The sequence below is a fragment of the Ciona robusta genome, chromosome 5 (assembly GCF_009617815.1).
Source record: "Ciona robusta chromosome 5, ASM961781v2".
NCBI lineage: Eukaryota > Metazoa > Chordata > Ascidiacea > Phlebobranchia > Cionidae > Ciona > Ciona robusta.
The window spans coordinates 7,047,827-7,075,160 of NC_143239.1; the positions used below are offsets into that span (position 1 = coordinate 7,047,827).

The 27,334-nt window shown below is 38.7% G+C and overlaps 4 protein-coding genes across 9 annotated transcripts; 1 reads left to right on the forward strand and 3 right to left on the reverse strand.

Moving 5' to 3' along the window:
- Window positions 1-1,602: 1,602 nt before the first annotated feature.
- LOC149736153 (uncharacterized) lies at window positions 1,603-16,524 on the forward strand. Of its 6 annotated transcripts, none has more exons than XM_089878456.1 (22): window positions 1,603-1,749; window positions 1,987-2,204; window positions 3,189-3,289; window positions 4,119-4,240; window positions 4,698-4,823; window positions 5,367-5,480; window positions 5,777-5,893; window positions 6,093-6,182; window positions 6,413-6,466; window positions 7,363-7,411; window positions 7,741-7,910; window positions 8,310-8,449; window positions 9,183-9,274; window positions 10,030-10,088; window positions 10,614-10,721; window positions 11,941-12,197; window positions 12,528-12,721; window positions 13,432-13,536; window positions 14,544-14,685; window positions 14,908-15,005; window positions 15,227-15,336; window positions 15,942-16,524. In XM_089878456.1, exons 1-21 carry the CDS (start codon window positions 1,653-1,655, stop codon window positions 15,333-15,335), a joined length of 2,562 nt encoding a protein of 853 aa, XP_089734582.1. In that variant the 5' UTR covers window positions 1,603-1,652; the 3' UTR covers window position 15,336; window positions 15,942-16,524. The 6 variants fall into 6 exon arrangements, with proteins under 6 accessions (XP_089734582.1, XP_089734581.1, XP_089734577.1 ...); XM_089878455.1 differs by having other exon boundaries at window positions 1,604-1,749; window positions 9,180-9,274; XM_089878451.1 differs by having other exon boundaries at window positions 1,604-1,749; window positions 9,180-9,274; window positions 15,227-15,321.
- On the reverse strand, window positions 16,448-19,331 carry LOC149736154 (uncharacterized). The gene is made up of 5 exons (XM_089878469.1): window positions 19,098-19,331; window positions 18,746-18,892; window positions 18,129-18,185; window positions 17,704-17,829; window positions 16,448-17,361 (listed from the first exon to the last, which is right to left on the reverse strand). The coding sequence occupies exons 1-5, from the start codon at window positions 19,260-19,262 to the stop codon at window positions 17,053-17,055; spliced, it is 804 nt and encodes a 267-aa protein (XP_089734595.1). The 5' UTR covers window positions 19,263-19,331; the 3' UTR covers window positions 16,448-17,052.
- Window positions 19,332-20,739: 1,408 nt separating this feature from the next.
- On the reverse strand, window positions 20,740-25,756 carry LOC149736155 (DCN1-like protein 3). Its single transcript, XM_089878465.1, has 7 exons — window positions 25,604-25,756; window positions 25,055-25,130; window positions 24,337-24,600; window positions 23,740-23,887; window positions 23,268-23,378; window positions 22,079-22,225; window positions 20,740-21,800 (listed from the first exon to the last, which is right to left on the reverse strand). Exons 1-7 carry the CDS (start codon window positions 25,752-25,754, stop codon window positions 21,531-21,533), a joined length of 1,167 nt encoding a protein of 388 aa, XP_089734591.1. The 5' UTR covers window positions 25,755-25,756; the 3' UTR covers window positions 20,740-21,530.
- Window positions 25,757-25,794: 38 nt separating this feature from the next.
- Window positions 25,795-27,289, reverse strand: LOC149736156 (peptidyl-prolyl cis-trans isomerase-like 3). Its single transcript, XM_089878474.1, has one exon. It carries the CDS (start codon window positions 26,661-26,663, stop codon window positions 26,169-26,171), a length of 495 nt encoding a protein of 164 aa, XP_089734600.1. The 5' UTR covers window positions 26,664-27,289; the 3' UTR covers window positions 25,795-26,168.
- Window positions 27,290-27,334: the final 45 nt, after the last annotated feature.

Here is a 27,334-nt window from a genome sequence, read left to right on the forward strand (position 1 = left end):
GATGTGTCTTTTAGTTAGCGTGTTAGGCTTTTACGTATTCGGACAAGCCCTCAGTAGCGCGATCCCACGTTTGTTTCCGTTTTAGCAGAGCGATAATTAAAGGACTTGCGAATTACGTGTCCATTTTCATCATCATGTTTTATTTCCTATGCACATTTTGTTTCAGCGATGACGTGCGGAGCAAGAATGTAATTTCTATCACCGAAAATTGCCATCTTTATGCTTTGAAGACAGACAATATCTTCCAATTTTTTCACAAGTTCTGTTTCACACACGCATTTTGGTGGCTCTTGCATAGGGAAAGCTCCCCTTTCAAGAAATACTCACCGGGCCCCCCACCGGGCGTGTTTTAGTATGACTCGTAACACCGGGTCCTCACCGGGTCCCACCGGGCCCCACCGGGCCCCGCACCGGGCGTGTTTTAGTATATTTTTTTCCACCGGGCCCCACCGGGCCCCGCCGGGCGTGTTTTAGTAGGACCCTTTTTTAAATCGTCTGAAAATCGTTTGGGGGTTTTTCCCTTCCTCGGAATTCGAGTTTCTAGAATACTTTGTTTCTTTTTGGGGAGCGCGATTTGTGTTTACAATTAACAAACTACACAACACATTCATTATTTTGACACCTTTTTAAGATTTTAAAACATTTTTTTAATAATCTTAAAAAGACAATGCGATTTTGGAATTTGCATTATGACGTCATAATCTCAAGACAATCGGCCAATAAGAAATTGAAATATTTCTACAGTTGGATTCATAATAAGTATTAGTTACGTCACACATGGTTACAATCGTCAAAATAAATATTGTTTGGTCACTATTATAAATTGAATTATGAATCACAATCGGTCAAGTATCTACTTCGTAAAATCGGCCACTTGTGACGTAATAATAATCAATATTTACAATTAGTGGAATTGTTTCGATTCAAAAATTTGAACAAAGTCATGATTTTCCAACTCCTTTAACCAATTTTTGAAATTCATAAACAATTAGACGTCTTGTTTTAATTGATATCTTAATGTTAACCCAAGATCGGTATATAAGCATATAGGAAAGAGTAGGGGAAGATGGGACACTTTTTTTTCTGTTTTCTCATCCCGTTTGGTAATAAACAAAGATCATTCAAAGAATTATAAAACCGTATCCCCACGACTTCCATAGACCGTTGTTAATTGTTTAAAACACGATTAGGATATTTACATATTATGTGCTAAAGCTGTACCGTCTTCCCCCACCCTACTATATATATATGAACAGCAAATTGGACAACCATAAATATTGTAAAAAATCTGTGCATATATAGCATATTTATTCTACTTTTTATTATTTTTAATAAATTGCGAGAAGGACATCCAAAAACTAATTTTCAAGTATTTGAACAGATTTAACAAAGCTGAAAAGTGGCTTGCGGTTTTGAGTTCTGCGAATAAACTGGGAAGCCGAAACACATCTTAAAAATTCCCGTTGTTATGGAAACAATCATGGATATTAGCCCCATATGGTTGCCCTGTAAGATTTATAACGTGATGAAATAACTTATGTTTGTATACGGATAGTGGTGTATTCAATGTAAATATATATCAGCACTTAACATTAATGCTCGTTTATTTCAAGCACATATTTAAGTGGGCACCGCATCGTATAAAAGCAGCGATGATCAAATATTTTATTATTTCGTTAACAAACAAGCAAAGGATGAGACATTTAACTTATTTCGTGTTATTTTGGTTGTTGTTATTATTTACATCGGGTAATTAGATTAATTAGTAACTATTTGTTTTTTAACTACATATTTTACGTTGTAATGACTAATATTAGTCAGAAATTGTGAAAATAGCAACGTGACGGAATAAAATGTGACGTATGACCTATAATGACGTGATAAAATATAAAGTAATAGAAAATACTGATACCGTGACGTAAGAATTTGAAGTGGAACTCTACAAAATGACGTCACTCAATATGACGTCATAACTTTATGACGCAGGTAACTGCCAAGAAGGAGAGGAAGGCGGTGGCGAGGGCGGGGAAAATGAGGGGGGCGAAGGAGAGGAGGAAGGCCCTACCGAACCCCCACCCACTAAACGCCCTTGTCAGGAGGAATTCTATTCACCCAGGGGGGAAGTGAAGACATTGAATTACCCAAACCCTTACCCGAATAATGAAAACTGCGTCTACAGGATATTTACAGACAAGATTGTAAATGTAAGTAACTTAAAGGTAAAAAAAAAACGGGAAGAATGTTTTCTCTTTCTCGTGACTTAAGAAAAGCATAACGTGCTAAATTATGCAATTTCTCGTTTGAGAAGGTCATGAGCAGTAAAATGGTGGTCGTTTAAAAATATTGTGATACCGTGGAGTAAGATGGAAAAGGTATGGTCATTCGCGACTTTGAAGACGTATTAAATCGACCTTGGCTTAAACACTAGGAATTTTAAAATAAAAATAAACATACGTGTTTCATCTCTGTATGGTCTACTCCAGTCTAGTTTACCGTCAACAGATCGGCAATTTACGCAGCAATTTTCTTATAAATAAGTTTAAGGTCTCTATGCTGTTGCATCATTTTATAATGTGTTTGTGTTTACGGGGCATTCCCATGAGCGCGGGTTTTTCCAATTTCTATAGTTACCAACGTAAACTAAATATTGCTATAACTTATTCATTTACTAAAATAACAACGAAACACGAGAGTTATTAGCCCGCAATGTTAAGTTACAACACAAATGGGTAATGTACATACCTTGACAGTAAGCATGGGGCAAAAAAAACCGCCCATAAAGTTACATACGTGTAACTCGTAAGCGGGCACGAGGTGTATGAAACAGAACACCCGTGTTATAACGACTGTCGTTGCCCTGCCATGTGAGGATAAATAAATTCATGCATTCAAACTTTAACCAACTCCTGACTTCAGGTTAACTTCAGCAGATTCTCATTAGAGTATGACGTAAATTGTCGATACGATTATATCCAATACGTGTTCGACGCAACAAACAATAGAGATTTAAGTAAATCTAAAAGGTAAAAACAAAGAATTGAAACCGGAAATTAATAAAATAAAAAGATTTTAACATTTCAAAAAAAAAATTTCTCAAATTTACGTTTTTAAAAATTTCCACAAAACACAAAATTTCCGGTTTAAATTCGATATTTTTTTCTTTTCTTTTAATTTTTATTCGTCTGAAGGTTGTGTTTGAGTCGTTTGCTGTGGAAGAAACCGAAGATTGCAATTATGATTTTCTAAACATAATTTTTAACGCAACTTCCCCTAATGCTAAACCGAACAGGTATTCTGCAGCTTGTAGTTTACGCTGTGGCTGAAACATGGGTTATTTAGGGGTAAATGGGGAATACCCTTGACTTAAAACCTTTCACCTCTCATTCCCAGCAATAGAAGCTCTGACTTGATAAAAATACTGCTAATTTTTTTTAAAAATCGCATTTTTTTTGCATTTAAGTATAAAATTAAATTTTAAAAACAGTTTTTTTCTTAATTCTTTGCCTTTTTTTAGTTGTAATTTCGTTTTAAATGGGATATTATCAAGTCAAGCGCTTGTAGAAACATAGAAAGCTTATATAATGGCGTAGAGCATTATAGAAATAACATAAACAAACATGCTTTCCGTTAAACGCGATTACAACTAAAATATTAAAACCATGATCCATATTTTTGAACCAACTCACCAAAACTGTTGGCATCACCATTGCATGTAAAAGACATTGCTTCTGCTCGCTTTGCTTGTATATTATAATTACATATATTGTTACATGCAGTGTAATATGACATTACAACTAATTGACACTGCTTTCAAAATTCATCTATAAATCTTTACATACTGTTTCATACTACAATGGATGTCATCCCTTTGAAACTAATTACAAAATGCCTTGTGTGTTTATATTGTTAAATACTACAATTTATAACATGGCAACACTATAAAATAACAATAACAACCCCATATTCAACGAATGCACGATATAAATAACCACAAACCCAGATTCTGTGGCAATGGTTCGGACGAAATCAAAACTTTACAATATTTATCGATAAATCTTTACGTATTGCTGCATATTACATACATTATGCATTATATTTCCACCACTATAACCCCCCAGGTTCTGTGGGAATGGTTTGGACAAAATCAACGGAGGTCGACTCAGAGGACCTGGTCCCCTTATCATGGTGTTCGTAAGCGATGACTCAGCTGCTGAGTCAGGGTTCAAATTCTCGTTCGAATGTAAGTTTATCATATAGTAGGGTGGGGGAAGATGGGACACTTTTCATTCTATTTTCTTGTTCAATTTGGTTGTAAACAAAGAACATTTAAGAATTATAAAACCGTATCCTCACGACTCTCATAGACCATTGTTAATTGTTTAAAATTTATCGGACAACTTTTTATTTATTATTTTAACAATGAAAAGAAGGGAATTAGCAGAAAAAAGGCAGTTGTTAAACTTGCTATGAATAGAAAGTATGGCAAATGGCATCATTTAAAAAAGGAAGCTGTTAAATCTTAATTCCAAACAAGTTTGAAACTATTTTTTTATGACAAATACGTTGGTTTTATATTAAGATAAGTTCTGTTATAGGTGTGTCTCATTGAAGACCTCACACTTATAGAATCTGTTTGATTTAATGAATGTATGCAACTTATATATCTTGACGTTAATTCAATTCATATCTTTTCACAGTTGAGTTGACAGGACCTGACCCTTGTGAGTCCAACCCATGTCAACACGACGGCGAATGTGAATCTCATCCTGATTATTACACGTGCAAATGTTCTGATGGGTTTGCTGGGATTAATTGTGAAATAGGTAACCTTAAGCTTGCTACAGACAAGTTTAGTTATACACCTCATGCCAAATTGTCCGCCATACAGAAAACAATCACCCACAAAGTTATAACGTCGTAGCTTATAAGGGGGCACCAGGTGTATGAAACAGAACACCCGTGTTATAACGACTGTCATTGCCCCGCCATGCGTGGATAAATAAGTTACATATGTGGTAACTCATAGGCGGGCACGAGGTGTATGAAACAGAACACCCGTGTTATAACGACTGTGGTTGCCCCGCCATGTGAGGATAAATAAGTTACATATGTGGTAACTCATAAGCGGGCACGAGGTGTATGAAACAGAACACCCGTGTTATAACGACTGTCGTTTTCCACCATGCGAGGATAAATAAGTTACATACGTGGTAACTGGTAAGCAGGCACGAGGTGTATGAAATAGAACACCCGTGTTATAACGACTGTCGTTGCCCGCCATGCGAGGATAAATAAGTTAAACTCTTTATTCATTCATACACACACAGTGCATGATACTCACATAATAACACATATTGCGTCCCCAGATATGGATGAATGTGCATCCTACCCATGCAAACACGGGGGAACTTGTGTGGACGGGGTGCGGGATTATACATGCGATTGTTTGGAGGGGTTCACAGGGAAGGATTGTGAAACACGTGAGTATTTTTGTGTCAACGTAGGAGCTTGGATAACTTATCTATGATTCTTCCTTCCAATTACGTTTTAATTAAATGAATTAATGAATGTAAATTTAGCTCAATATTAGTAAACTTATATTGTATTGTAGGTTTAGCACGCTTTTATTTACATAGTTTTTACCCGCAGCGTAATATTAGAACTGTCGTTTTTCTGCTTATTTTCTTTTTGTTGTGGTTACTATTTAATTTGATCTTCGCTATCGTACTTGAAGAGATAATTAATAAATTATGTTATGAATCATCTTTCTTTCCAGCTCCAGACTTCTGTGCGTCCAATCCTTGTGAAAACGGAGGACTTTGCGTGAATCGCAATGTCGATTTTGTGTGTTCGTGTCCGAGGGACTTCATGGGGGAGAAATGTGAAGAGCCAGGTAATAGGATTTCTATGTTTGTGGTATGATTATGAGGAGTAGTATGATTTCTATGTATGTATCTTTAGGCAAGACACTTGACGGCAATTGCTCCAACCCAGTGGTCACTAATGTGTTGTCTAAATTATCAGCCATACAGGAAAAAATCACCTAAAAAAGGTTTTCCTGTTCTTTCACTAAACCCATTATTACATCACAGTCCCTACTCCCTCCCCTCCTCCCACCCCTGCTCCTACTACTCCTGCTCCCACACAACCAGAACCAACAGAGCCAGCCAAGAATAAACCAGGTTCTAAATAATTTTGTTTATAATAATTACTTTAGTTTTATTAAAAATATTTTAAACTATATAATTGATACGAATGTCAGAAAACATAATTAACGTAAACCATTTAAGATTATATAAGCAAGATAATGATGAAGATACATACATTATTTATCTTTATAGAACACTATCTCTCGGTGGTAACTAATTACACTAAGTAATTTATATAATTATAATAATTAATATTTTTACAGCACCAGAAGTTACAACCCAGCCCCCCTCGCCCGCACCAAAGGAAGATAAAAAAGGTAGAAATTTATTTCAAGAATTATTTTTCCTTATATGCAAGGTTGAGTTATAACACGAGTGTTTCACACCATACATGGTGGCTTCATACACCTCATGCTCGCTGTCAAGTTATAACACGAGTGTTGCACACCATACATGGTGGCTTCATACACCTCATGCTCACTGTCAAGTTATAACACGAGTGTTGCACACCATACATGGTGGCTTCATACACCTCATGCTCGCTGTCAAGTTATAACACGAGTGTTGCACACCATACATGGTGGCTTCATACACCTCATGCTCACTGTCGAGTTATAACACGAGTGTTGCACACCATTCAAGGTGGCTTCATACACCTCATGCTCTCTGTCAAGCTATAACACGAGTGTTGCACACCATACATGGTGGCTTCATACACCTCATGCTCACTGTCGAGTTATAACATGAGTGTTGCACACCATACATGGTGGCTTCATACACCTTGTTGAGTTATAACACGAGTGTTTCACACCATACATGGTGGCTTCATACACCTCATGCTCACTGTCGAGTTATAACACGAGCGTTGCACACCATTCAAGGTGGCTTCATACACCTCATGCTCTCTGTCAAGCTATAACACGAGTGTTGCACACCATACATGGTGGCTTCATACACCTCATGCTCGCTGTCGAGTCATAACACGAGTGTTGCACACCATACATGGTGACTTCATACACCTCGTGCTCACTGTCGAGTTATAACACGAGTGTTGCACACCATACATGGTGGCTTCATACACCTTGTTGAGTTATAACACGAGTGTAGCACACCATTCAAGGTGGCTTCATACACCTCATGCTCACTGCTGTAAAATGAAGCTTAATGTTTGGAACCATGAGGTGCACAACGCCCAACATAAATATATTAACAGGGGAAGCAGCACCAGCCGACCATGAACCTCATCCACCTGGAGATGCAAAGTAAGGTTGTTTTGTTTAAAGATATATATATAGGACTTCACCTATATAGAACAACACCTTCATTCATATACAATGTTGGGGTAACATGCTAACTTTGGCTTAAATCTCTTGCGAAAAAGACAGTCGTTATAACACGGGTTTTCATACACCTCGTGCCAACTTACGCGTTACCACGTTATTACTTTGTGGGCAACTAGTTTTTGGGGAGGATTTTTAATTTTTTTTTTTATGTATGGCTGACAATTTGGATAACAGATTGGTGACCAATGGGTTGGAGCAGTAATTTGGTCTTTGTTATCTAAAAGATAAATCACCTTCTCACCCCACAGCAACCATAGGACCTCTGTGATCATCGCTGTGATCCTCGTGCTCCTCGTCCTCTTCCTCTTGCTCGGGATCTTTCTGTGGTATTGGTTCAAACTAAGGAAGGGAAACCCCCAGAAGAGAGAAAAGGAAGTGACACTCATAAATATGAAAACTAAGTCCGAACATGGGCAAGGTATAGAGATCTTATACAACATAGAAATCTTATACAACATAGAAATCTTATATAACATAGAAATATTATACAACATTAAAATCATAAAGTTTACAATAATAAAGGTAGAACTAATTATCATGGCGAAGAGATGTATTATAACACCAGTACGACAGTCGTTAAAATACGCTAAGGTTAAAATAAATGAAAGAATGTTGGTTGATCATTTAATTAGGGGCAACTTCCACGCTTTTTAACTGACACTTTCCCCCTTCATCCAAAGCATGTTTTAACGACTGTTGTTTTGCTGTTGATTTCCTTCTGTTCGTTGTTTTTATTAATTTGGTCTTCGCTATCGTATTCAAACAGATAAACACCATTATTTTATAGTATATCTATTTATATGTTATTTCTACTCAGGTCGTTCCGGTCATCGATTATCGCGCACGACCTCGATCAACAGCGTTACTATGAAAGGGGATTCCCGGGATGGAAGATTGTTGAACAAACTAAAGAAAATGTCCGAGGATATTATTATGGAAGAAGTGCCTGATGAAACGGTAATGTGCAACACTGGGTGTAAATATTAACTTTTGTTTGCGCAACACTGTGGTATGTGTTAGTGTTTGAAATGATTTGCTATTCAGGAATTTGGGGGTAATGGGTGTTGGAAGTCTTTATCCAGTTCAAGTAACAGTAGTCTTTAACTGTTCCTAAATACTAGTATGCTAAGTTGGAAGTCTTTATCCAGTCACAGTAGTCTTTGACTGTTACTAATTAGAAGTCTTTATCTATTAGCTCTACACTTTGATGTTAACAGCACACCATGCACAATTCAAGTCCTGTATATTTCCAACCACTGCCACATCACCACAATCCATAGAAATAATATAAACAACAACATAGACATTATATAAAACACACACTGGTTGAGGCAAACGTAGAATACAGTAAAAATAGAAACATTATAAATAGAGCTGGTTTGAACTTAAACAATGGGCCAACTCTGGCTTAAATCCCAAACCCCTTGAGTCCCCACCTCTCTTAAAGGGAACACGGACTTCTGCTTATGGTCTTGTTTGTTTTAGAGGCCGATTGCTACAAAGTGGTGAATACAATAACAGATTTAAAAACATTTAAACAAATGTAGGTTATTTTATTGATGGAGCAGGGTCACGGGTGTTGAGTGTCTCAACATGTGTGTAAAATTTATTTGAAAGCATCAAGGTAAGGGGCCAACCATTTAGCATGGATATTTGTTATTCTTACCCATTTGTTATTCTTACCCAGAAGAACCGTCCTCCCCACCACATTCACCCCAGCAACCCTTACATTGCCCCGGTGTCATCAATACCAAACACCATACCTGATACTTCAAATTTAAGGTGGGTGTAAATGAATGTAACTTTGCGTTGCCTATATATTTCTGTTATGTGTATGTTGTTGCAACCAAGTGTATTAGGTGTATGTTTCCAAGGTCTTGTTGCAATAGTTCAAACATTCCAAAAAACAAACTGGATCTTTCAGATATATATACGCACAAATAAATATTAACCTCATGCCCGCTTACAAGTTACCATGTATGTAAATTTGTAAGTGACTGTTTAAAAAAATATTAATTCATTGAAAAATATCCGTAAATGTAGATGCTGTTGCAGTGTAGTGAGGTGTATGTTTATGTATGGAGAGGTACCACGTATGTTACTTATTTAACCTCGCATGGTGGGGCAATGACAATTGTTATAACACGAGTGTTCTGTTTCATACACCTCGTGCCCGCTTACAAGTTACCATGTATGTAACTTATTTATCCTCGCATGGTGGGGCAATGACAATTGTTATAACACGAGTGTTCTGTTTCATACACCTCGTGTGAGCATATTTTTGTTTTTTTTCTTAAAAAAATCCTGATTGCAAAAGTATACGTCACAAATTAATCAACATCCCTAATTAGCAATGATAAATTCTGATCAATAATTAATTTATCACCTGTTCAACTCGCAACAATTCGTTAAGAGTCATCTACTTTGTCATAAGTGCTATTATGACGTCATAATTAAGTGGAACGCGACTTCACAATGCCCATTATCAATTAATCCATCATTCTATGATGTCATAGTTGTTATTATTTGTTTTATAGGAAAATATCGATCCCAGTTTCGCAGCATGAACTCCATGGACTTGGTAACCATCGCATGGGTGAGCTTACTGAGCTACATAATATAAATGGTTTCTTCCAATTATAACTTAATTTTTTATAAACTCAATATGAGGTATTTATTAATTTCTTTCAACAAATTGTAAATATATTTTTAACTCCAAGCGTGTTTTAACAACTGTAGTTTTGTCGCAATATCATGTCTTTTCATTTTAAATATCTCTAAATCTTCGCTACCGTAATCGAAGGGACAAATAAAAGTGATTATTATTATTATGCTGCAATTAAGCTGTTATATCCACTTCTATTTAATATTTTTCTTGGGTAAAATTTTACCCATGGTGTGTTTTAACTTCCGTTGTTTTGCCCCTAAACCCCTTCTCTTCGTCGTTTTAATGAAATCATTGTCCGCTACCATATTTAAACATATAAACAAATTTTACTACTTTACATAACATAACTTTTATATAGTACCCCCCTCGATGTTTGGGTAATAAACCTACATTCCATGCACGAATCATATTCATAGATATAATATAACTATTCTAACCATAGAAATCCCATAGGTCCCTTCCAACCGACCAACATTGCCCCGCACGATGCGATCGGGCTGCTTAATCAACTCAAGCAAAATAACAACAATAATATGGATTTCAAATCAGCTTTGTCACAATGTAAGTTTATGACATCATACAACATACTTTATCATGTCACAATGTAAGTTTATGACATCATACAGCATACTTTATCACGTCACAATGTAAGTTACATAACTGTAATTTGTGTAAGTTGGCTGGATTTATTTATCCTCGCGTCGCGGGGCAACGACAGTCGCTACAGTACTCTCTAAGCTAGAAGGTTCAAGGTTCGTCGCTGCCACCATTGTGGATGTATGTGTCCTTGGTTAAAACACTTAACGGCAATTGCTCCAACCCAGTGGTCACTAATGGGTTGTCTAAATTTTCAGCCATATACAATTACCCACCAAGTTACAAATGTACACAACTAATTTGGGTAACGGGCCAACTCTGGTCTAAATCCCAGATCCCATGGAGTGCCTCACTGTAGGACCTCACCTATATAGAATAGAATGTGCATATACAATGTTGGGGTAATGGGCCAACTCTGGTCTAAATCCCAGATCCCATGGCTTGCCTCACTGTAGGACTTCACCCATATAGAATAGAACGTGCATATACAATGTTGGGGTAATGGGACAATTCTGGCCTAAATCCCAGGTCCCATGGCGTGTCTCACTGTAGAACCTCACCCATATAGAATAGAATGTGCATATACAATGTTGGGGTAATGGGCCAACTCTGGTCTAAATCCCAGGTCCCATGGAATGCCTCACTGTAGGACCTCACCCATATAGAATAGAATGTACATATACAATGTTGGGGTAATGAACCAACTCTGGCCTAAATCCCCAGATCCCATGGCGTGCCTCACTGTAGGACCTCACCCATATAGAATAGAATGTGCATATACAATGTTGGGGTAATGGGCCAACTCTGGTCTAAACCTCAAGTCCTATGGCTTGCCTCACTGTAGGACCTCACCCATATAGAATAGAATGTACATATACAATGTTGGGGTAATGAACCAACTCTGGCCTAAATCCCCAGATCCCATGGCGTGCCTCACTGTAGGACCTCACCCATATAGAATAGAATGTGCATATACAATGTTGGGGTAATGGGCCAACTCTGGTCTAAACCCCAAGTCCTATGGCTTGCCTCACTGTAGGACCTCACCCATATAGAATAGAATGTGCATATACAATGTTGGGGTAATGGGACAACTCTGGCATATATCCCAGTCACAAGAACCTCACCCATATAATAATATTCTTCTGCCAAATGTTGCTTCTTATTATGCCAACTTTTACAGATGGGATTCCCACGTACACCCCCAAACCCTTCCCCTCATACAACATGGCCCCGTTAGCCGTAGCAAACGTAGCTAACCCCCAAATCAACCCCTTCCAACCTGAACCATCTTACCCCGTCGACCCATCTTACCCCACTGACCCATCTTACCCCACCCAACCTGACCACTCGATGGAGTTAAGTGCGCAGGAAGCTGCAGAAGTCGTCAATCATTTGTTACGAAGCGAGCCGAACAATGGGAAGCCTGTGACATCACAAGTAAATAATTTATTTATTTTTTTACCTGTTCGAATAAATTAATTGAAAGAACAAGAGAATGGAATTAGAAAAAACGACAATCATCGGAACATGCTATGAGCACAAGAGCATTGGGAACAAATAAATATTTGCGAAGGTTTTACTTACACAATGTTTCTTCTCGTGTCAACAAACTTCTAAAAGTTTTCTCACCAGAAGACCAGTCGTCTATAAATTTAAGTATAACTAAAGAATCATTTAAAAATGTTCTTAATTTTTTTATGAAACATTTTTCAATTTTTTTACAGAAAAATTTTCCTACATTTTTTACTTAACTGTTTTTTCCTCTAGGAGGCGATGGAGATAATTCGTCACGTTCGCGACAAATCTTACGGGGAAGAGCGCCCCCCAATGGATCGAGAGAAGAGCATCGTTCTTCATCCACATGAGGTCGCTAACATTTTCAATAAGTTCCGTAATCGTCCAACCGTGACCGAATCTGACGAACCAATCAGAAACGAGGGAGGAATCGCAAGTTCTTACGAGTAATTGTGATGTCATTGTTGTATTATGACTGTTGTTCTATTATATTCTACACCAAGTGTGAAATTTAAGTCCAATTAATGGTGTACCAAAGATATAAATGCACGCCCTGGGATTCAAGCCAGAGTTGGCCCATTACCCCAACATTGTATATGTACATTCTATTCTATATGAGTAAGGTCCTACAGTGAGGCATGCCATGGGACCTGGGATTTAGACCAGAGTTGGCCCATTACCCCAACATTGTATATGCACATTCTATTATATATGGGTGAGGTCCTACAGTGAGACACGGCATAGGAACCCGGGATTTAGACCAGAGTTGGAATGAAATAGAATCCTATACGCGACTTGTATACAAATATTGTAACAGCACGTGCTACTAAATAGCAGCAAAGTAAAATATTCGAATAAGCGACTGATGTAATTGGGCACAAGAATAAAAAGTTTGCATGAAACACATTCTGCAATAACTGGAATATGATATGTGAATCTGGTCCTTATCTTGCACTCGCATTGTTGGACGATTCTCGTTGCATCATAACAGAATACACTGTCATATATCGTTAGTATGTCCATTATGACATCATATATCATTATTTTTCCCATTATGACATCTTGTTTCATTATTATTCCCATTATGACATCATATATCATTAGTATATCCATTATGACATCATATATCATGACATCACATCACCCACCATTACAGTCCATCAGACCCAGGGGACCGAGCCCCGAACCGAATCAACCGAGAGTTCCGTGAATGCTCCCCAATACAAGAGGAATCGAGCGGGGGTAAACATGGAAACCCACGGTAGGTATCCCTGTGTCTTGTAACCATATGTTTGTCCGCACATTGGTTAGGCATGTAAACCAAAGCCTCATAAACCAACGGATACAGTTAGATTAGGTCGATGTGTCCTTGCCCAAGACGGAAATTTGTTCACCATCCATAAGGATACATTTACCCACAATGGTAGCAGCATTGAGCCTCGTACCAATAACTTAAGGGCTAGAAGCAGGCCTGCTGACCATGCCATGGAACCAGCTGTTTTGTATTAAGCAAGTTACGGCAACAAAGTGCCATGGAAAATGTAACTAATTTAACCTCATATGGCAGGGCAACAACTTGTTATAACACGGGTGTTCTGTTTCATACACCTCGTGCCCGCTTGCAAGTTACCACGTATGTAACTTATTTATCCTCGCATAGCGGGGCAACGACAGTCGTTATAACACGGGTGTTCTGTTTCATACACCTCGTGCCTGCTTACAAGTTACCACGTATGTAACTTATTTATCCTCGCATGGCGGGGCAACGACAGTCGTTATAACATGGGTGTTCTGTTTCATACACCTCGTGCCTGCTTACAAGTTACCACATATGTAACTTATTTATCCTCACGTGGCCGGGCAACGACAGTCGTTATAACACAGGTGTTCTGTTTCATACACCTCGTGCCCGCTTACAAGTTACCACGTATGTAACTTATTTATCCTCGCATGGCGGGGCAACGACAGTCGTTATAACATGGGTGATCTGTTTCATACACCTCGTGCCTGCTTACAAGTTACCACGTATGTAACTTGTTTATCCTCGCATGGCGGGGCAACGACAGTCGTTATAACACGGGTGTTCTGTTTCAAACACCAAGTGCTTGCTTTTATGTTACCACGTATCTAACTTTGTGGTTGATTGTTTTTCTGTAATAACTAAGTTACATTCACCCATAGAATAGCCAGTATATCAAATAAATATTAAATATTTAATATGATACCCAAGCCTTTTAAATTTTTGTATTAAACAAGTTCCACCCATAGCGTTGCATGGACGCCAGAAGTTGACCATGAGGAACCAGTTGTTAAACGAGTTCGTAAAAAGCCGAAGCGATTTTTGTGCGAGAGTTCAATTGACCCCGACCAGAAAGTCCATGATTGGCTGGAAAGCACACCGAAGGTTAAGGTGAGGGATGATAAAGTGTGGAGAGTATACCGGTGATAATGCATGAACAGTGTACCGGTGATAATGCATGAACAGTGTACCGGTGATAAGTTGTTTGCTGAATAATCACCTACAAAGTTACATACTTGGTTACTGTGGTTATGAGGTGCATGAAAAAGAACACCCGTGTTTTAATGACTATCTTTACTTATGTCTAATAGTTTATTTTGTTACTCAACACAGGGCAACAAACACAAGAAACACCGTTCACCGGTCAACTCGGTTGCCACAGATACCGTGATCACTCGAACGTTGCCGACCAAAGTGGATCGGAATAATAGGTGTGATGTCATAATGTGTGATGTCATAATGTGTGATGTTATAATGTGTGATGTTATAATGCATGAGATCATAATGAGTAACGCCATAATGGGTGATGTCATGATGATGGTGTGATGTCATGATGATGTGTGATGTCATAATATTAATGTCTGATTACCTTAACTTAAGAGACAAAATAAAGCCACTCATGACACTTATTCATCAAAAATGAAATCCCCAGGCATTCCCCAAGCAATGAGGAACCCCCAAGAGCCCCACGCACAATACGACAAACAAGACGGATGATTCCCGACAAATCAATGCTTCCAATTACAGGTTTCCTACAATAGGGTGGGCAGTTCATGCTTTGCTACATAAGCTCTCAATCTCATGGTGTACATTAAGATGGAAAATAAATCTTAAGTTTAAACTCAACTGAATGAAACCATTTCTTACATAACATTCTTCACGCAAATGCTTAGATTTGGCTTCTAAATTTAACAGTTTTACGCTTTGGTTAAACGACTGTATTCTTGTGTGGCTGAGTACTGACAGTCGTTATAACACAGGTGTTCTGTTTTATACACCTCGTGCCCGCTTACAAGTTACCACGTATGTAACTTATTTATCCTCGCATGACGGGGCAATGACAGTCATTATAACACAGGTGTTCTGTATCATACACCTCGTGCCAGCTTACAAGTTACTATGTATGTAACTTTGTGGGTGATTGTTTTCTGAGTACACAAGATTCTGCTAATTGTATCTACATCTATAACCTAGCACGAGGTGTATGAAACAGACCACTCGTGTTATAATGACGTTGTTGCCCCGCCATCATGTGAAGATAAATAAGTTACATACGTGGTAACTTGTAAGCGGGCACGAGGTGTATAAAACAGAACTCTCATTCTATAATGATTTAAAGTTCCATTCATTCAACTGTTTCTCTGCAGAAAACAAAGCCAAGTCACTGGTTGAGAATTTGATCAAAGCTCCATTGCATAGCAGTCAGAATGTGGTGGGACCCGGATTGGGGGTTAACCGACAGAATGCATTCGTTGGCCCCAATAAAATTGAAGCTTTCTAACTTCTAAGTGATTGAGACTTTCTGTGCCACTTCCATGCCCACAGTCGAGTTGCTGAAGCTATTACAGTGTGTGGATAAGCAGACATGACTTTTGGTTGGTTTGGTCATTTATATTCTCGTGGGTGGGAACTCTAGTGACTTATCGATGGTTGCCACTCCCATGCCCACAGTCAAGTTGCTGAAGCTATTGCAGTGTGTGGATAAGCAGACATGACTTTTGGTTGATTTGGTCATTTATATCCTCGTGGGTGGGAACTTGAGTGACTTATCCATGGTTGCCACTCCCATGCCCACAGTCGAGTTGGTTCTTTTATACATGAGACAAAGATGAAATATATTCTTCTGCTTTCTTTACCAATTTTTCTTTTCAAATCAACATAATAAGATGTTTTTTTATGTACAGTTCAGTTTTTGTTACTTTACAATCATAAAAAATAAAAATACCAAAATGTATAACGCTGTATCAAGTTATGAATCTTAAAAGTTCACGTTATTTTACATAAAATAGGAAATTAGAAAAACGTGCAACAAGTCTTTAAGAGATTTGCATTAAAACTGTAGAAAAATCTTCAAAAAGAACAAAAGTCACATTGCGTGCGTGGTTGATATAGTATGTTTTAGCTACTGCACCAAGTCTATGCTAGTTATAAAAGTTTTGTAGTCAAAATAAGAATGTACAAAAATCTCAACCAACTGTCACATATTGGGGGACCATAAATTGCAGACATCACATTTGTTACTTAAATAATCTTTAAAGCTAAGTGGGGGGAATTGAGCCAAATCTGGCCTTAATCAAAGTCCTTGACAAGGACCACACCTATATAAAATATAAAACAATGAGCACGAGTTAAAACAATAGCAACAATGAAATAATTTTTAAATATATGGAAGGGTAATGGGACAAATCTGTGCCTCATCCACTTAGAACAATATATTCTTAAGCACCAACTGAAACAATTACAAACAATGCAACTATACTAGAATCTTGATTGTGGTCTGTTATTGTTCTGCCTTCTGACATCACCATCACTTTTATTAGGAGGTGGCGCGTATCCTGGCAACAACTGTGACAATCGTCGTTCACGAGTGAAGGAACCATCCTCCAGTTCAACCCCGTAGTTTAAATACGGTCGATGGGCCGGGATCCGCAGGTCGTTGTCTTTGTTATATTTTCTCGCCGTATGACATAACAAAGCAAGGAAGAAGACGCTTGTAAGAAAGACGATACCAGGGATCAGGAGAGATAAAATGATGACATATAACTCGAATCGGGGTTTGATTATAACCTGCAGTAATGTAGGTGTTAGAATATAGATGAAACTTCAAGCGTTATTAAATAAAGAATTGTATTTGGTGGTATTGTGATAACAATCTTAAACAAAGTAACTTATTTACCCTCGCATGGCAGGGCAACGACAGTCATCATAACACGGGTGTTCTGTTTCAGACACTTACAAATTAAGTTATGCATTACAAATGAAACATAAAAACTGTGTTCTGTTCAGTATGGTTCCACAGCGAAGCATCTCATGGGACCTCCAACTAACGGCCACAGTTGGTACAGAGCCTAATAGTTTTAGCATCATTTTCACAAAACTTGCACAATGACAACAGTAACAAACACTCACATTTTCCGTCTTATTAGGATCATAGTAACACGAGAACCTCTTCGTCTCATACCCATATTTGCTGATGAAGTCGCTCACTTCAATTGAGTTTTGTCTCATGTTTTTCTTGCACACCGCGAATGAACACTGAAAATATGATGTCATTAGTTATGATGTTAATAGTTATGATGTCGTTACTTATGTTGTGGGCACACCACCGACAAAGGTTCACTTGCATGCCGTATCCACGTGATCAGCGCAATGTGCCGCAATAAGCGTGAATCATTATTAACTTTGTAGCTATGACAGTTATTTGTGTCGCTATGCCGCAATTTAGTGCCCTATATATACGGGTGTGCTCGCCTTTTTTTAGTTTTCATTTGGTATTCCAGCGTTTCAATAAAAACCCAAGAACACAACAACTTATATAAGTACAATATACATACGTCTCTATTTTCAGAGTTCAGAAGTGCTTCATCTGTTCGTATGGTGCCTGTCCTGTTCTAAAAAGTAATTCAATTATACAACCGGGCCTAGATTAAAACCCAGGATCCCTAATTCTCCAATCCTGGCCTGGATTCAAACCAAGGATTCCTGGTTCTCTAACCCTGGCCTAGATTTAAACCCAGGATCATTGGTTCTCCAACCCTGGTTTGGATTCAAACCAAGGATCCCTGGTTCTCCAACCCTGACCTGGATTCGAACCCAGGGCCCCTGGTTCTCCAACTCTGGCCTTGATTCGAACCCAGGACCCCTGTTTCTCCAACCCTGGCCTGGATTCGAACCCAGAATCCCTGGTTCTCCGCCCCTGGCCTGGATTCGAACCCAGAATCCCTAGTTCTCCGCCCCTGCCCTTGATTCGAACCCAGGACCCCTGGTTCTCCAACCCTGGCCTGGATTCGAACCCAGGATCCCTGGTTCTCCAACCCTGACCTGAATTCGAACCCATCCCTGGTTCTCCAACCATGGCCTGGATTCGAACCCAGGATCCCTGGTTCTCCAACCCTGACCTGGATTCGAACCCAGGATCCTTGGTTCTCCACCTTAACAGTTAACACAGTACCTCTCTTGCAGCACCAACAGTGTATTCCACTTCTACGCCATAACATGCGAACTTAGACAAGCAGTATGGAGAATCATTGAGCAGACCACCACACTTGCATGTCCGATGTTCAACTAGCCTTCTACGAAGAGTTATGCATTTCGTTTTCTGTGTAAAAGTATGAGCATATATAATTGTATATATACTATAGTTGGTAGTAGGCAATGGGAATAATATGGGCATGGGAGTAGCTACCATGGATAAGTCACTCAAGTTCCAAACCACAAGGATATAAATGATATCCACACACTGCAGTAGATTCAGCAACGCAACAGTATGTATATGCAGTAACTATAGAACATATACGACCCACCTTATAATGGAGAGCTGGGATTCCAGGCTTGGCGATGACAAATCCGTCCACAATTATCGCTACAACGCTCACAATTGTAACGACAATGAGCGCGGCGATCGCGCAATGACTTCCTTCGCAAGATTTCCGTTTAGCTTGTTTGTATACGAAATGGGAACTCGTCATTGCAGAGTTACTTCTGAACGAAGTTTTTAAACGTAAACTCTGTTAAATGAACACAAATTAGATAAAAAAACATAATTTGCTAATTATGAATAACTGGCTTAAATGTTTCTTTTTGTTTATATACGGTAACGAAGATCGGAGCAGTTTAGGGTCGTAAAAACACGGGAAGTAGCGGTAAAACGACAGTCGTTAAAGCACGCTTTCGGTTAAAACAGGAGTACAAAGCTTTTTTGATAGGCCTACGAACAATATAGCATGATAAACCACTTAATTGGACAACATTAAAGTTAAAATCGGAAGAAAAGTGTACGTAAAGGCGCGGTCCTTATCCACGATCCTTCAGTGGTCTATTAAATACTGAATAACATATGTATCTTATCAATTAAAGCAACATTAAACTATTTCAGTATTTGCACGTATAAATATGACTAAAATAAAGGAAAAAGACCTAATTTGCATTATTAATGCCCTACAGCTAAACGATCATACGATATTGTGACGTTTACATGACGTCATTTAACCCTTTGTCAAATGTTTTAGAATTCTGTCTGTTCTAAACAATTGTATTTGAATATGACGTTACTGAAATATTTATTACGTAACAAACAAATACATTAAAATATACAAATTACTAGAAGAAAAGCTATGTCTGCGCCAATATAACTTCGAAATACTGACTGTGGCGTTTCCACAATATGAACATAAACGCCCGAAGCGATAAAATACGCGTCATCTCCGCACAGGTGGAAATATAATGAGGTATATTGGTAGGAATATTAGGGTTGTGGGTTCAAGTCCTGCCCAAGTTGCTGATTTGTCTGTTTGTTTTGGTGAGTTGTTGCTGCTGTAAAATAGAGAGTTTTTTAAAGTCATGTCTGCTTATCCACACACTGTAATAGCTTCAAGAACTCGACTGTGGGCATGGAAGTGGCAACCATGGATAAGTCACTCAAGTTCCCACCCACGAGGATATAAATGACCAAACCAACCAAAAGTCGTGTCTGCTTATCCACACACTGCAATAGCTTCAGCAACTCGACTGTGGGCATGGGAGTGGCAACCATGGATAAGTTACTCAAGTTCCCACCCACGACGATATAAATGACCAAACCAACCAAAAGTCGTGTCTGCTTATCCACACACTGCAATAGCTTCAGCAGCTCGACTGTGGGCATGGAAGTGGCAACCATGGATAAGTCACTCAAGTTCCCACCCACGAGGATATAAATGACCAAACCAACCAAAAGTCGTGTCTGCTTATCCACACACTGCAATAGCTTCAGCAGCTCGACTGTGGGCATGGGGGTGGCAACCATGGATAAGTCACTCAAGTTCCCACCCACGAGGATATAAATGACCAAACCAACCAAAAGTCATGTCTGCGTATCCACACACTGTAATAGCTTCAGCAGCTCGACTGTGGGCATGGGAGTGGCAACCATGGATAAGTCACTTCCGACCTATATATGACATCATAAAACATACAATTCTTTAATAAACGACAACATTGAATAACTTGCAACATCATAGAAATATCAAATAACATGCGATATGAATACTGCAGTGTTCGGATAAAAATTGCAACGATTTTAATTTTCGTCACACATTGTTAGGTTATAGAAAAAAAAAGAGAGAAAAAGAAAAAAAGTTAAGTACTAGAAAAAGGGGGAAAGAAAAAAGTGCGACAATCTAGAATTATTGTGTAAAACTATCGTGTTGTAATCTCAAATACAACGATCGGCTAAAAGTAACTTCGTACAGTGTTGCGGTAATCTGTATATATGTGTCTTAGTATTGTGCGTGTGAAAGCAGATAAATGTTGTGTTGTACTATCATGGGGTAATGGGCAACTCTGGTCTAAACCCCAGGTCCCATGATGTGCCTCTGACCAAAACTTAGGCCAACTCTGACCAAATCCCAGGTCTCATGGCGTGCCTCACTGTAGGACCTCACCCATATAGAATATAATGTGCATATACAATGTTGGGGTAATGGGTCAACTCTGGTCTAAATTGCCATAAGCCGTTTTTATCGTGGTTAGTTGTAAGTCATACCTTAAGCAGGATAAGATTAAATACAGTTGACCCACCACCACCACACATAGTATTCGAATATTAATGTTCACGTAGATGAGTTTTAAAGTAAATTAACTAAGAATAATAATTGTTTTTCCACACATGGACAATTCTCTATGAAGTAACAATAGATATAAACAAAACTATTATGACATCGCATGCAACTATAAATTAAACTAAAGTGTTTTAACTTTCAAGTTTGTTCTGAAGAAACTTCGTTTTCCGAATGTAAGTGACTTAAAATTTCCCCTGGGGAATTACCGCACGTCTGAGTTTCAACTGAGGGAGTTTCCGGGGATTTCGTTTCATTTTTATTGGCAACATGAGAAGTTGGGGAATTCCCAGCCATTTCAGGGGTGTTTTCCCCAGAGGTAAGTATTGAACCGGGGATTTCCATTCTCTGCGACGAGGAATCCCCCGCAGCCGAATCCGTCATCACGACAACTACTTTTTCTTCTTCAATCTGGGATAGAATTATATAAATTAATTTACTTTTTAACTTTTGTTGCTTTGTAAAATCAATGTCATTGTGTATTTTCATCAAGTGTCTTTCCCAATAACACTTGCGCCCACAATGGTAGCAGCCCCGAGCTTTGAACACCATATTAGTTGATTGCAAACCAATGAATGTGCATATCATAAGAACTTTATTACATTAAACCTACGTATTAAGAGTCTTAAACATACTAAGTGTAAAAAGATCCACACCAAGTTAATGTCACCCAACCAACCACACACTACCTTTGTCATTGCATCCTTCTTGTATTGAACAAAGTCGTCAAACAAACTCGGCCACGCCTCGTTGTCGTTATAATTATCAATATCTTCGCTAATCGCGTCAACGAGGTATAAGAACATGTGCCACGTGTCACGGGAAATCCCCCTAACCTGAGAATGGATATAGATATTTTTGAAATTATTTGCGTAAAAAAAAATCCAACAAAAGTTTTGTTCGTATAGCTTATTTTTCAAAGTTTAGTAACCTCAGTGAAAAAAACTGGTTTATTGTACCAAACTAATGGATAAATAGAGCCACCGCGAAAAAAAATAATGGTTGTGTGTTATTACCGATAATACTACTAACATCACAAAAGTAATTTACAATTTTCGTATATTCTGCTTATCAACATACTGCAATAGTTTTAACAACTTGACAGCGAGCATGAGGCAACTTACAACTCAACAGCGAGCATGAGGTAACTTACAACTCGATAGCGAGCATGAGGCAACTTACAACTCGACAGCGAGCATGAGGTAACTTACAACTCAACAGCGAGCATGAGGCAACTTACAACTCGACAGCGAGCATGAGGCAACTTACAACTGGACAGCGAGCATGAGGTAACTTACAACTCGACAGCGAGCATGAGGTAACTTACAACTCGATAGCGAGCATGAGGCAACTTACAACTCGACAGCGGGCATAGGGTAACTTACAACTCGATAGCGAGCATGAGGCAACTTACAACTCGACAGCGAGCATGAGGCAACTTACAACTGGACAGCGAGCATGAGGTAACTTACAACTCGACAGCGAGCATGAGGTAACTTACAACTCGACAGCGAGCATGAGGTAACCTACAACTCAACAGCGGGCATAGGGTAACTTACAACTCGACAGCGAGCATGAGGTAACTTACAACTGGACAGCGAGCATGAGGTAACTTACAACTCGACAGCGAGCATGAGGTAACTTACAACTCGACAGCGAGCATGAGGCAACTTACAACTCGACAGCGAGCATGAGGTAACTTACAACTCAACAGCGAGCATGAGGTAACTTACAACTCGACAGAGTGCATGGGGCAACTTACAACTCGACAGCGAGCATGAGGCAACTTACAACTCGACAGCGAGCATGAGGTAACTTACAACTCGACAGAGTGCATGGGGCAACTTACAACTCGACAGCGAGCATGGGGTAACTTACGTTCCTTTCTTGTAGGAATTGAATCCATGATGGGAGGATCAACGGCTGATTGGTCGAAAACACAACATTCCACATCGCTACGGCGATGTCGCACGGTAATGACCTTTGACCCTGAGGGGGGATTAATTAAAAACATTTTTTTGTGTAAAATTATATTGTTCTCAACATTAGGAAATCTATGGCTAGAAAATTGGAACAGAGAACACCTTGTTTCATACACTTCGTGCCCGCTTACAAGTTACCACGTATTTAAGTTTGTGGGTGATGGTTTTTCTGTATGAGCAAAAATTTGGAAAAGACATTAGTGAATAGTGACCACTGAATTCGAGCAATTGCTGTTAACTGTCTTGCGCTATCCAGTTGTTACTTATGAGATACCTATTTTCCCCAGGGTATTGGTCCAATTCTGGCCCAAACCCCAGGTCCTATGCTGTAGGAACTAACCCATATACAACAGCTACACACCCCCTACCTCATCTGCATCAAGAGCAAACTGGAAAGTGAATCGATAAAGTTCCTTAAAGTTGATCTCTGCATCTTTAAGTATACGAGGGAATGAAGATTTGATGCTGTGAATGGAATCACATTTCATCTCCTGGCAACCACTGATGAACTCATCTCTGGGGAAAAGTGTTACAAATTAATTTCACCTTATGCCGATGGATTTTTAATAATGAAAATTGTCAATTCTATTCTATATGTCCAAGGTCCTAGGATAAGGAGACCTGAACTCCCAATAATCGAGGATTTAGACTAGAGTGGGCCCGTTACCCCAACACCCAGGGTGCTACCACTTCCCCGAAGGTAGGCAACAATGGCATTAATGGTAATGGATGGAAGATCTATCTTTGAAGGTAAGCGTCAGAATGTGGTTACCGTTTGAAGTATATTATGGTATTAATGTTCGAATTACAAATACCAACCTTGTAAGTTTACCAATCCCTATAAGTGTTATCATACACTGTCACAAACTTATCCTTATTAATAAATCTGTCAATTTATACAACATAACTGGAAAAGTGTTTTGGGATATTTTCATTCACCCCAATGTATGAATGCACTAATCTACCTTGTAAATCTACACATGGTCGACGCTTTTAACTTCCAAGCGAGGACGAGTACAATGAACTCTGTTGGGTCAACTTCCAAGTCGAAGCACAACCTCTCCACACCGTCAGCAAGGATCAAGTCTTCTACATCATCTTTATACATCCGGAAGAGCATCTCCACATTGGCGGGATCGTAAGGATGATCTTTGGAGGATTGGATGGGAGTGGTGGAGGAAGAGGGAGGGGAAGACTTCTGGACTCCATGGAGTGAAAAGTCAGGGAACCTGGAGAGGGAGGAGAAGGCATGAATTATTCAGGCTATGATGGGGTTTGGGCTGGAAGTTTTTTTACCAGATATGGGTGAGGTTCTGCAGAAGTTAGGGTATTTTGGGTTTATGACAGAGTTGGTCCAACCCCAATTTAAATATTTCTAACATATCAAATATGATTAGGATTGTATTATGCACATTCCAAATTATAAAACAGGATTTTGGTCGAGGGAAATCCCCCTTTGTACTGGTGAATAATACAAAAGAAAAAAACAACAAATCAGAACGAAAACTAAAAAAATATTTTAGAAGAAATTTCTTGCCAAATATTTGTTTAAAAGGTCTTTATGCAAAAGGCTAGCTTTTATAACAAAGTGGCCATAACGTATGAATCATTATGTTTTTAGCGGTGTGTGCATCTCAAGGTATGGCAGGGAGGAGTTATTAAACTCATCTTTCATTCACTTACTTTGTTTCCTTTGTATTATTTTGTTGGGTTGGCAATGAAAGGCAATCAGGACGCTGAGATCTGTTGCCCGTCTCTCCTGAGAAATCATGAATTATTTATCTGTTTTCAATCCAACACAAAAACAAGCGTTGGGAAATTTTGTTTTTAGGAATGTTTGGATAGAATTGGATCCATCTGTTGTGTTTTTATACAATAATATTTACTTTGATTTTACTTCAGATACTTTGTTTGATCTTAGACTGAGTAATAACTTTAACAACCATAATATATCACAGCTTCAAGCCAAAATCAATTATAACATTTCTGGCATTGTGGCTTAGTGCTTCCAGAGAATATGGGTTGTCGTTGCTACCATTGTGGATGTATGGGTCCTTGGGCAAGACACTTAACGACAATTGCTCCAACCCAGTGGTCACTAATGGATTTGTCAAGAAAAAACAATAACTCACAAAGTTTCATACATAGCAACTTCTAAGCGGGCACAAACAGAACACTTGTGTTATAACCACTGTATTACATATTAAAGGTTACATTCACATATTCTAATACCTGTTAAATTCTTCTGCGCACCACTAGAATGTAAATCTGTTGGCAACACTGACTCCGATTTCTTCGTCTTTCGTTTCTTCTTACTTCCACCACACTTCACCTCACTTGCACGATCTGCACCACATAAGCACGCTGGACACTTGTTGCCCATGTTGGATTCAATACATTACAATATGAATATAAAGTCTAAGTTATATCTATGAAAAACACAAAATGTTTAATAAAATACAAATACAGCTGCAAATAGGGAAGTAGTTATTAATTAAAATTTAGTGAATGCACTTTTAATTAATCAACTTCTGCTGTGATTAATGATTATAGTCACATACCAGCAGGGTAGAAACAGTTTTCTTATTAAAACTGGGACGTGGTTGCCCCCTGACATTATGCCTATAGTCAGTATATCCATTTATAATATAAGTCACTTAGTTAACATATGATTGGACTACTGGAAATACAAAGCTGCCTGGCTCCACTAAAAGGAAGTAACGATCACAAGTCACAACAATCTCCTAATTTTCGCAAGTCAGCAAAATAACAATGGCTATTGTTGCATCACAAGTTGTTATTGTGCTACATCAGCAATAGGATTCGCATGAATAGTAACTCGCTGGATTTTAACGTCACGTAGCGGCCGATACGTTTTCTCGTTCACCGGGACTTTTTCGAGATCGTCTAAAACTTCGTTTCCGTCAATTACACGACCAAATATGGTATACTTCATATCAATATGCGGTTGTTTGCCGTAGGTGATAAAAAATTGCGACCCGTTGGTGTTAGGCCCGCTGTTAGCCATAGAGACCACACCACGTGCGTTGTGGCGTAACGAATCCACTATTTCATCATCGAAATGCTGCTTCCAGATGCTCGTCCCTTTTTTCCCCGTCCCTGATGGGTCTCCAGTCTGAACCATAAACCCTTTGATATTTCTATGGAATATATTGTCGTCATAGTAACCACTTGCGCACAGAGCGAGAAAGTTTTCGGCAGCTTTTGGGGTTTGTTCGCAGTTTAATTCCATCTTTATATCCCCAAGATCGGTATGTAAAGTGACAGACATTGTGTTATATTCCTATAATACAGGACACATGAAATTAATAGTGGTTGTTAGTGAAGAAACCAGCCGCTGCTTTATTTGTTGATGACTAACCCCTAACCTTGGCTCAGTGGCCAGGTGCTTGCATTGTAACCAAATGGTACTTGGTTCAAGGCTTGGCACTGACACCTTTAACCGATATTAACTAATCTCCCTCTTAACTATAATGTGGGGTTATATTTTCGCCCAGTGAAAATTTTGGCCCCAAAATGTTCTTTAAATCTCACTGGTACACACACACAGACACACATGACGTATACATCATACAGACAGAGAAAATTTGCTTTGCTGTTTCACCTTATATTTATACAGCCAATACCGGTACAATTATCTTTTCCCGAATTACTACTAATATTACAGTTACGGATTGGTGAAACTACAAAACTGTAAGATATAATATAGCTGTTTTACATTGCATTATTATACCAGCTTAAGTGAGAACTACACTACAATAAAATTGACCAAACCACAAAAGGTCATCCGTTTTCTTACGCTTGAATAAGGTACAAGACCTAATACATTACAACATTTGGTATAAATACAGCTATTTACAACTAAAATAAGTGACATGTACAATTAAAGCACTCAACACAAAAAGGTAAAATCTGTCGCCTTTGTTGAAAAACGTTTTTCGT